Genomic DNA, 11,144 nt, shown 5'->3' with positions numbered 1-11,144 from the left:
GGTTGGTGGTAGATAATTTACATCACACACAATAAGATAATGGTAATAATAATATGAATGACAATGATGACGATGGTGAACATAAGCATTATTACTATAATTATTATAAATAATTATTGCTATTATTGCATATATATATATATATATATATATATATATAAACACGCGATATATAACGTGATGAATGGTGAAGATAATGACAATATTAATGACGATGATTAAAAAAAAAAGTGATGACGAAAAGAGAAACCTTAATGATGAGCAGAACATAATGGAAACGTGATTATATAAAATGATATTATTCATACAAACAGAAAAAGCTGAAGTAGACACTAGATAAGACCATTTTGGGGTAAATCATCATAACCGTGATCAAGGTGGTAACGATGATCTTGGAAATAAGTGGACACGCAGAAAAAATGTGCTGTTGGTACTAATCATGCCGGGTTGAGGGACTCGTTGCTGATTCTGACTTTTGAAAACTTAGCTAGAAGCCTGAACTACCGCGCAAAACCTACGGGCATACAGGCAGTTGAGTATATGATGAGAAACACCTATATATAAAGGCTGAGCGAGAGAAATGAAGTTAGGAACAAAATGAAAAACCAGAGAGGAAGAAAACACACAGAAAGAGAGCGAGAGAGAGAGAAAGAAAGAGCGAGAGAGAGAGAGATAAAGAGAATTTACAAGATACAGAAGACGAAAGCGTGTTCTGGGGGTACAAACATGAAGTGGTCGAACAAGACACAGAACGCAGACGCGAAACGCGAATGCAGAATATTTTTAATGTTCTGGGAGAAGACCAATGACAGACAAAAATATGTAGATGATAACGGTCAAGAAACAAAACGAATGCGCAAGGGGGTCGTAAAAACACAGATACGTGAATTTTGCGAGGCGGGCTTTTTGCGGGGCTTTGGAAGAACTGAAGAGAACTACTTGCTAAAAGCAGAATGTGGGCGGTTTAAAAGGGAAGAAATAACGGAAATTTCAGTGGGCCAATGGGAAATGGTGAATGGTGAAGAGGGCCAAAAACAAAAATGGAAAGCGAAAGCGGGATAACGCAGTAGTAAAATAGCAGCGCCCCTCGGATGAGCGCCCCTCACTCGTGGACACTTCTTCGGACAACGGAATAAACTATGATACCTAATTGTGTTAATAATAACTTATCAAATTGTTTAATAAATAAATTGTATCCATTGACAATAGCGCTTGTGTATTGCGGTAACCTTGAGAGCGAAAGTAGTAAAACACCAACTACTACTTTTTGTTTTTCGCGTCGTTGTGGTCATTTTAAGTACAGAGATATGTTCGTTACGGTGTTACTATCGAAATAAAAATACTGTGCAGATCACTTGTATTCGAAAATGATTTTCCAATCAGTGATGTAAATCATACTGTGAGTGACTAGACAACTCGAGCTTCAGAGTACGCTGATGATGTTTCTGGTAAACAAAGTCTGCTATTCTTCGCGCGTTTGCAGTCTTCATCTCATCGTTTATCATTCATAATGGTCTATTGCTACGATTCGTCATTGCTTTAGTAAACCAAAAGTATCTGATTATCTTAATTAAATAAAAAGCGCAATGTTGCTTTGTCTGGTATACCCCGTCTGGCACGTGAGCCATCGATGGTACTAGGAGTCGATCTGAACATGACTCAGGCTGCAACAGTGATAACTAGCAGCAACATAAAATTACTCGATTGCCCATATTGACTGTCAGTTAACAAATAACAAAGTACTTACTTTGTCGGGTCGCATAAAGATGAAAAGGAAAAAAAAGCGTTACTTTTAGGTTTTTGTAAATTTGTTCGCCGTCATTTACTTGTGCTGGTCTAAAACGGTCACTACATGCTCTTAATCTCCCCACCTTTTATACTGTTTCCCTGTATTTGTGTCACCATCGCATTGATGAACAAACAGTTGCTATGAAATCGTATAATATACATAACTGCTTCGTCTTATAATCACATGGGCTGTAAGACAAGTGTGCAAGTACTTCGACCTTTGTCCGAGCATAGAACGTTTTCTCTGCGCAACCAGATCATAAAAAATATTCAGGTAAACTTTGCTGCTAGAAAGCTTTCGAACATTACAATGCCTAATATAAAGATGAATGGAAAAGCAAGGGGCGTATAATTAAAAATTAAGAATGAGAACCACTTTATTCAACAAGAAGTCAAAATAATGATAATCATTTTCATTTCATAGGAGTTGTATCAACTACTAAAAACCTGGCCCTGTTTACAGGTGAACAGCAGTTTATTTATTTAACTAAAGCTATTTGCGACATAAATAGAAACATATTACTACTATGGCTGCACGTTAATGCCAATAGGCAATGTTTTTTTTTAGTATATGTACGTACATAATTATGCATACACACACCGTGTTAGAATTTTGCTCAAAGTTTCCCGCCATTATAGATATAGTCCGCCAACGTCATACGGCTTGGAAAAGATGAGTATTGTCCTCTGAATGGCATCTGTAGCCAATGAGGCCATATTCCAGCTTGGGCCCATGTTGGTAGGCTGCAGCCGTTCTCACATGTTACAAACCCACCAGCCGGGCAATGCGAATGGAACTGGGGCAGGAAGGGCCGGTCGTGCAAAGGCGAGCTGACGCGTTGCGACAACGGGTTACTTTCATCAACATCAGTAGCATGCATAGGTCGAACGAGTTCCTCTGTAAAGAGCGTCTGATTAAACAACGCTTGATGTGGAAGTCCGCTTCCGCAACTTCTTGCCCGTTTGCGCTCTGTTGGCGCATGCGTTTGGGGTCCACCACGTTTCCAACCTTGCCTTTCGAGGCAAGCTGCTTGCTGTAGCTGGACACCTTCGTCGACTGCGTAGCCACTGTCCTTGACGGGTTGAACAGCTCCACAGGCAAGTTCGCCGCTATCGGTTCGTTGTTGATGTTGTTGTTGCTGCTGCGTAGAGCTGGTTTTAGCTGGCACGTCCTGCTGTATGATATCTTCGGGCTCCTTGTCATTTTCCTCAGGCTCTCCTTCTAGTGAAGTCGGTTTGCCATCATCTTTCTTGCTATCTGTCTTTTGTGGCTCCTCAGTTTGAGCTGTATGAGTTGCTGCTGTTGTGGTTGGAGTGCCGGCTCCTGTTTCACTATCTGTATCTTTATCTAGCACAGGATTCGATAAGGAGCGATGCTTATTACTCAAACGTTGGCTACGGACAGTAAGTGGAAGTCGTTCGAGTCGCGATACTAGCTCGGCCACAGGAGACCGCTTTTCTTTAGCTGCCTGGAGAATCTCTCTCCAGGTCGAACGAATTACCACGTAATCTCCTGGTAAAAGTGGTCTGAATATCGGCTCCGATGCGCACAATTCTGACCACGACGCTGCTGTAATATGCATATTGGTCGGGAAGTAATCTAAGGAAACGATGATGCCCTTGCCATGTTCACGGGGCCCACGCACGACACATGCGGGCTGCTCTATGACCTCGACCGGTGTAATGTCCAACGCTTTAAATGAGACTGGACTGCTCATGTGGTCCTCCGGCTTTTTGATGATTGTAAATTGCATCATCAAGCCCGGCTGTATGTAGTCACGTTCTGATTGTGGGATGTTGATGTCATGGTAGAAAAAAGCTGCTTCCATTCCACGTTTCTCAAACGGGGTGAGCAGTTTCAGGAATCCATACGGCTCTCGCTTGGAGGGGAAGGTCTTCTTAATCACACCTGTTACCTGAATTGGTTCAGTTGGTGACGTCGGCACGGTCTATTTGGAAACATGCGCGTAAATAACAGGACATTAGCGATTATTTTCTAATCAGAAATCTAAATAAATAAAAATGATGTGTATACATGAGGACCACAACGTCTCAACACATTCTTCACCAACACACTCGAAGTTATTGTACCCTAACGTCTAAGCATAGCGCACTGCAGATGAAGTTTATCTGTTACATCGGCGGTCTATCCGTTAAATAAAAATGGTTAGTAGTTAACAGTTTGGAAAGATTTCCTGTGGTACCTACGGTGAAACGTAACTTGACAATCGTACTTGGATGAAAAGTTGAGTTGTCGCGTGTATGGGCTACATAGATCGATGCTTAATTTATATAATTTACCAAACTCGCGTCGGATAATGGTTCTTTGGTTGCGGTGTTTCGTTTCTAAAGATGTCCCAAACTGGCGTCGATCAGATTCTCTAATCCAACGTACGTTTAATTGAAAAGAAAAACACTAAGACTTGAAGTCGATATGAAAATTCATAAGAGTAATTGACAATCTTAGTAGCAGTTAAACTAATTATGTCGACCTGCTCAAGGTAGATTCACTGCTAGGAAGTCCCATACGTGACGTACTTTACATAAATAACGTAAATGCCTCTATGACTGACAAGCAGAGGAGCGGCACAGGCCATTCCTTGGGTTGTCCTAAGTAAGGTTTCTATTAAACTAACCGTCGAGAAGACGGCATTAGTATCGATGACGAGAAGTTAAATTGACTTTTTTAAATCAGATAACTTCACAGATAATATGCTGTCCGTGTTGCAGCTCTAAATGATGATGCTGTTAAACTATAGCGTAACAATAAAGAATCGGAATAAGTATTATAGGTTACCACTAGCAAGAAGAATGCACAATTTGACGAATAAAATGAACTAGCTGGTCAAAATTCTTTGATTTATACACTTACCATCACGAAGTGTAGCTCACTAATTCACTAGACAACAGGAGTATTTTGTACTAACGGCTCAAGAACTAAAGCCGGTCACCTTCTGTCGAAGGCTGACAAAGCGTGCAAAACGCTACACGGGGCTCGATAGTTGCGTCACCAACAATACATGTATTATTACCAGCAGACGAAAAGCTTTTCATTCGACGTGACACAACAGATTTACGGTCGAGATCTTTAGAATCAACAAGAAATAGCATGAGAGGATCTCGGTGTATGCTAGTGTTCACGTTGACTTTGTGCACTAGCGTCACTTGAATGAAAAACGCAAAAGCCTGAACAGCTACCGTACGAAGGAATTGCTCGGATTGTTTGGTGTTACATGAATGACTTTTGGCGAGATGTGTGACGCATGGTTCGATGATAGGCGCATCACAACGCACTCCATGGCCAAAAAAAAAGGAGGAGATATAATGAGTTAATTTGCAGGCTACGAAGACGGTTCAAGAACTCAATAGACGAAGGCTGTTTCAAGAATTAATTAAACTAAGCCGCGTAACTGAAACGTCGATGGCCATGATCATTAAATTATTAGATCTGATAAAATAGGGTGAATAAATTGCCGGGCCGATTTTCGATAAGCAAAACGAAAAGCGCAGAAAAACGTTACATTAATTTAAATAATTTTTGATAGATGAAGGAACGTTTGGACTTCTTGAAAGTCAATGTTCGACCAACTTACGCGATTGTATGACTACTTGTCTCACTCGGGAACAACATTTATACAGAACAATATTACTTGAAAAAGTTCGGTAGCGGCACATTGGTGGGGTTCAGGCAATTCGTCGTACGTGGCAATTGTCAAGACGTTAATAGAAATTTCGAAGATAAAATCAGATAAAATGTTTGTTTGAAGGAGCACATATATTGAATTTACATCATAAAAATCGCGGTTTGTAGCCTACCATTACTGTAGCAAAAGATAGCACGTATCATCATAATTATGATGAATACTGACACTTGGAATATATTTTCAATCTGATCATATTCCATAGACGAATGTAGACAATTTCATTTTACATGCTTTATACAGTAACCATTTGTAAGATCTACTGAAGAACAGTACGCGCCATCAAAGAGACAAATTTAATCTATGCTTGCTTATAGGATAATTGTTGAAACTATTGAAAACTGTAGCAAAAATTACACTATTATTTGATGCCGATTTTACGGCTGCAACGACTTAGATTACGCGCATGTAGAATGAATTAGAGTTAGTTGAAATCATTAATATGTCCTTCAACTCTACTACTTTAGTCGTGCATCTTTTGTTGAGAGTAAAATGGCATTTTGCTTAAAGCAGGCTTAAAATATGTGGCCTTTGATAGCTTATATGGCCTTGGTATACGAAATACCTACAAAGAAATAAGGAAAGATCTTTCCAAAAAAGGCTAAATCATACGTGCCCTATGCCTGATATTAATCTAAAAGTGATCTGTAGACGTTATGTATTGGGACCGCTGCTTTTTGGGCACGTGTAATTCAAGTGGACGAACTTTAGCTTAAACTATATTATAACTTATGTCCTAGGTATTTTAATCTGTGAGATTTTATTCTGTCGTAGTTGCGTTTCCATAAGTAAAGGGAACCTAGGATGCCCCGAAAATTGAGGGATTCATTATAAGTATTGTGAATGGCGTAGGTGTTAAACAATGAAAGTATCATTTCGACTAACCGACTTCAGAATGTCTCTTGTTGGTACCTTTGCATAATAGATTTAATCTTCTATTCTAGAGGGAGTAAAGTCTGTATGCGTGCAGATAAATTTTCCAGTGTAGACGATTTCGAAAACATCTCCAGTAATCACTCGATTAGTTTTAATGAGCAACTCTCATCCGACAGTTAAAAGCCATTGTGCATACGAAGGTAAAATTTACGCAAAAAAGCAAAACAAAACGCTAAGACCGATGCCTTCACTGCCATCACATAGTGAGTAATAACACACGCTCTAGCGCTGACAAAAATTGCTCTATTGCGCATATATTTATTTGTTATTTATTTACAGTATGGTTCGGCACCTAACAAATACACATAACCAATTTTATGTCGAAATTGGGTAGTTGGTGAATTGGAAAGACGAAAACTACTCAATTGCGACATTTTTTTGTTGTATCGTCTATTTCATATATCAGATAGTGAAAGAAAGCATTTAGCAACGTGTTGTAAAGTTATTCGATATATATAATAATGATAATAATAATAATAAATTTGCGACGAAAAGGTACGAAAACGTAAGACAGACAGGTAGTGGCAGGCGAAAATGTCACATCATTATATTAAAATAATTGCTACACATAATACGAATGCAACACACGGAAAGGTCATTAAAAAGCGAAGAGGGTAAGTAGAGATTTGGAAGTGAGCAGAGCTACCGGCGCAACTTCAATGTCAATCGCCATATTGGCGAAAGAAAGCTGCTTTTAATTTCATTCTTTGAGGTGTCGTTTTTGACGTCCCCGTAAATTATCTGGCATCAGCTAATACCATTCTGCAGCATTCGAACACTATTCAGCAAGTTTTAAACATGGCTAGCCAACTAATTAGCTATTAACCGCAACCTTTCTCTGAAGGTAAACCATTTATGCAAAACACATTATACTGACATCTTCCATGCACTAGCAGCAATGTTTATTAATTCTTCTTTCTATTTAACATAATGGTAACAACAATAATATATAACACAATTGACCACGGCATATTTTAATCATGACATACAAGTAACCATTTAGAAACCCAGAGAGGGACTTCTGTTTTTCTCAGCTCTGAGCAGACGGCTGGTTATGAGAAGTGACTTGCAACGCCTCCTACCGATACGGCTGCCCGCGATCAAAACGCTAGAAAATAGAACGTTAGTGGTCTTCGCGTCACAATGTGATATAGCGCTATGAGACTGAGCCAATTTCCAGTCGTGATCCGAAATCTAATAAAGTGTTGTGCGATATAATTGCTAAATCGGAAGTGTTAACGTTGCTTAATAAGGCCACGCTTTGCCGGTCCTAGTGAAATATTAATAGAAACCACCGCGAAAGCGGCTGGTTGGCAGACATTGTAGCAGCTGAGGATTATTTAGAAATAGATAGCACTGCTTAGAGGCAATAATTTCCGTGAAGCGAATGAAATAGCTGGTTCTTCTATATTTGCGAGGCAAAGGGAAAATTGCTCCTAATAACGCGTAGATCACTAAACTGCTACGATACTCTTCCGTTGAAAAGATAAAAGTGGAAAACAACTTTATGTGTGTACGGGTAAAAGTTCACTGTAGAAGGAGAGGGCGTCCAATTATCAGCAGGGCAGCATTCGCTTCTTTAGGTTTCTCGCGAATAGCAGCCATAGCGAAACGCATGGATAGTGTAGTGTGATCTGTATGTTTTTAGGATATTTGTAGGAAGCATTTGTACAAGTTTGTACAACTGTGTTTTAAATGACGCTAGATAAAGAACACCATCGGAGTGAAATGGAATCAAAAGACATTCAAGCAAAGGTGGCGCAACTCTTCGGTCAGTGGATGACAGAAGCTGCGGCCGCAGGTGTTTCGCAGCAGGAGGTTGCACCCGGCCCAAACGAACGCTTGGCAGATACAGCCACTCAACTGGAACTTTTTTCTGGAAATGGCGGTTTATCGGCCACACAGTGGATTGAGCGTTTCGAATTCTCCAAGCAGGTCGGCAACTGGTCTGTGGCTAAGTCGTGGAGTGTCATTTTAGCAAAGCTCACGGGTCAGGCAAGACTGTGGCATTTGAAGTGCGGACGAAAATTGAAGACCTTGGATGAATGGAAAGCAAAGTTCCTTGAAGAGTTTTTACCACAACAGCGGATGCTCAATTTTGTTGAAGATCTTGCTAGCTGCAGACAGGAATACGGTGAAGACTTGCAAGTGTTCGTATGGAGGTCAGCTGCTGTCGCTGCACAGCTCGGCATGACGCCTGATGATATCAAGGGCCATATTCTACGCGGCCTTCTCCCAGAATACGAATTTCTTGTGCACGAGATGCATGGTCGGACACACACCGATATTTCCGACCTGCTAAAGGATATCGTGAAACGTATTAAGTGCCACGGATCACCGACTGATGCTACCAAAGGTAGGCAGTTCATCAAAGTAACAATTTCTGAAATGCGTGTAAAGACGTGTAAATCACGCGTAGTATAGGTGGTATCACTGAGCACGTATGCTGATGAAGGTATCGTCCTATAAATAGCATGCACGACTTACCACACAAAGCCTTCTTATAGCAAATGTGAGTGAATGAAATCAAATAAAGTTCTCGTTACTGTAGGGAACCACCGTGTGATATGTATCATTGAATTACATAGATTCTATAGCTTTATAAAACCTCTTTTTCACTATCGTCTGATAGTGGAATTAGTAAACATCTAACGGAGTCACACTTATATCGCCGAGCTATATGACTCATAGTTTTAGTAGAACTTCCGCGAAATGTAATACAAAATAGTTTTTATTTAATCGTACTAAATAGTTCGCTTTATATACTACTGTCACTTCAACTGGTTTCTTGTTTTCTTTATTGATGAAATTTTTTAGTTTAGTAATCGATCACCGATGAACAAGATCATAGACTATTTCCGATCGATAGCATGTTACTCCGTTGAGCTATTGTTACTATATGTGTTAGAATCAACAAAACCTCTTTGTTATTTAAAAAAAAATATTTAGAGAGCAAACTCTAATATATACATGAGTATAGAAAACAATTACAGTTTGTCAATTATAAGTTATGTATTCAGTTATTGCCTCTGTGCTTTTGGTATTCTTCAGATGCCCCTTACCAGCTTAGCCTTCGATGGCAAGCCACGTTTGCCGGTTGCATCCCGCAAAAAGCAGTGAAGGGAGGTTACGATGCCAGCGGTGAAACCTATTACGTGGCTCGAGCATCCCATGAAGGAGCCATGGTGCCAGGCCGGGCAGTAGCTATGTCCCGGGCTGCCTTTGTGGGGTATAATGGCGAGGAACACATTAAACGAAATTTCGAAGCAAGTACATGTTTTGCACTTAATAAGATTCTAGATTAACAGTGCTCATATTTCAAACCCTTTAGTTTTCAAGTTTGTGTATATCTCTTTCAATGCCGGAGTGTGTAATATGTGGATAATCGGTTTGAAGTAGGAGGTTACGTTTCCAAAAAAATTCGGAAATTTTTTTAAATCCGAAGAACGATATACCAGGTCAATGAAAAATTCAATCGATTTTTTGCTTACTTTTACAATTCAAGTAATTCCAATTTTTTGACGTTCATTCGGCATTGAAGTGCTCGTATCCCAATATTGAAACATGCAATTGAGAACCATGATAAATTTGAAAAAAATGGTTTACCATTGAATGGCAGGTGTTGGTGGCGGATTGCGACCTCGAATGGATTAAGTATGACGGTGGCCGGTTGCCCTCGGGCGCAATTCAGGGTGGAATCACTGAGAAGGGTGAGCCTTTATATATTGGGCGTGCTTGTCATGAAGATTCGCTCACAAATGGAAAGGTTCAGAGTTTAGAAGAGGTAATTAAGCTTGAAGTTGTCATGCTATGTTGGCGCCATTGTAAAGTTCTTATTTGATTAATTCTTTTGTGCTTGTTTTTAATGTTCTTCATTCAATTACATGCTTCTTTCTATGTAGCATACTATGTGTATAACGAACTGGTGAAGCGGATGCTTTTTGTTTTTCTAGGTAGTTTTGAAACTATTTAGTGCACGCAATCGCTTATAGAAAAACACAAACTATGATTTTATAACAGTAGCAATACATTTATAGCAACGCACATATGCGCGGCTGTCAAGAATCGCTTACAAATATACTACCCTAGTTACCATTCGTGCATCACAAATACATACCGTTCTGCAAGGAAAGATTCATCTTAGGGCTGTCATGCATATCGAGCACTTTCCTCAAATCTACGTAACTCGTTTTAGTTCGCACAGACGAATTTCCAGTTGCTGGAGTCTTTTTTTCGACCATACTCAGTTATAAACGTTTCACTTATGCCTGCAAGTATGATAGGTTTTCGCTCATTGCATGTTGTAATTAGTCCGCTAGCGCGTGTGTGTGAAATAATAGAAAAAAAGAACATTATTTCCCTTCTGTGTCTAAATATTCTGTGTGAGAATATGGTACTACCAGTGTATTTTTGTCTAGTTCCAGAAATGCTTGATTCCTTGCGGCGGGCAGGAATGGACCTACGAGGACTTTGAAGTGTTAACCTGTAAAACGCTTAGTTTCGCTTAGCAATCTAGGCTGTCCAATGCCGAAGTTAGATGACGTCGATCTACGAACCTGTATTTGTGGTCAAGATAGTCTATTCGATATGTTAGAAGAGGAACGCTTGCGCAGGATTCAGCGAATGTTAGTTTATATATAGTAATGGTTATTTTTAATAGCAAATTGGTATATATTGTTGTTTAGCGGCTCCACTTTTTTATTGGCGTAGCAGAATTAT

General features: G+C 39.7%; 2 protein-coding genes across 2 annotated transcripts in view; one reads left to right on the top strand and one right to left on the bottom strand.

Moving 5' to 3' along the window:
• Positions 1-2,140: 2,140 nt before the first annotated feature.
• On the bottom strand, positions 2,141-4,835 carry LOC111266094 (uncharacterized). Its single transcript, XM_022843269.2, has 2 exons — positions 4,661-4,835; positions 2,141-3,737 (listed from the first exon to the last, which is right to left on the bottom strand). Exons 1-2 carry the CDS (start codon positions 4,661-4,663, stop codon positions 2,406-2,408), a joined length of 1,335 nt encoding a protein of 444 aa, XP_022699004.1. The 5' UTR covers positions 4,664-4,835; the 3' UTR covers positions 2,141-2,405.
• Positions 4,836-7,006: 2,171 nt separating this feature from the next.
• Positions 7,007-11,144, top strand: part of LOC111266093 (uncharacterized) — an 11,866-nt gene continuing 7,728 nt past the window's right edge. Inside the window, exons 1-3 of the mRNA XM_086970783.1 lie at positions 7,007-8,781; positions 9,477-9,691; positions 10,045-10,209. Coding sequence (XP_086826909.1) covers positions 8,121-8,781; positions 9,477-9,691; positions 10,045-10,209 — 1,041 coding nt within the window. The 5' untranslated portion in view covers positions 7,007-8,120. The remainder of the gene's footprint in view (positions 8,782-9,476; positions 9,692-10,044; positions 10,210-11,144) is intronic.

This window comes from Varroa jacobsoni, unplaced genomic scaffold (genome assembly GCF_002532875.2).
Source record: "Varroa jacobsoni isolate VJ856 unplaced genomic scaffold, vjacob_1.0 scaffold_1052, whole genome shotgun sequence".
Taxonomy (NCBI): domain Eukaryota; kingdom Metazoa; phylum Arthropoda; class Arachnida; order Mesostigmata; family Varroidae; genus Varroa; species Varroa jacobsoni.
Note: the sequence above shows the minus strand (reverse complement) of the source record. Positions and strands in the feature narration are given on the sequence as shown.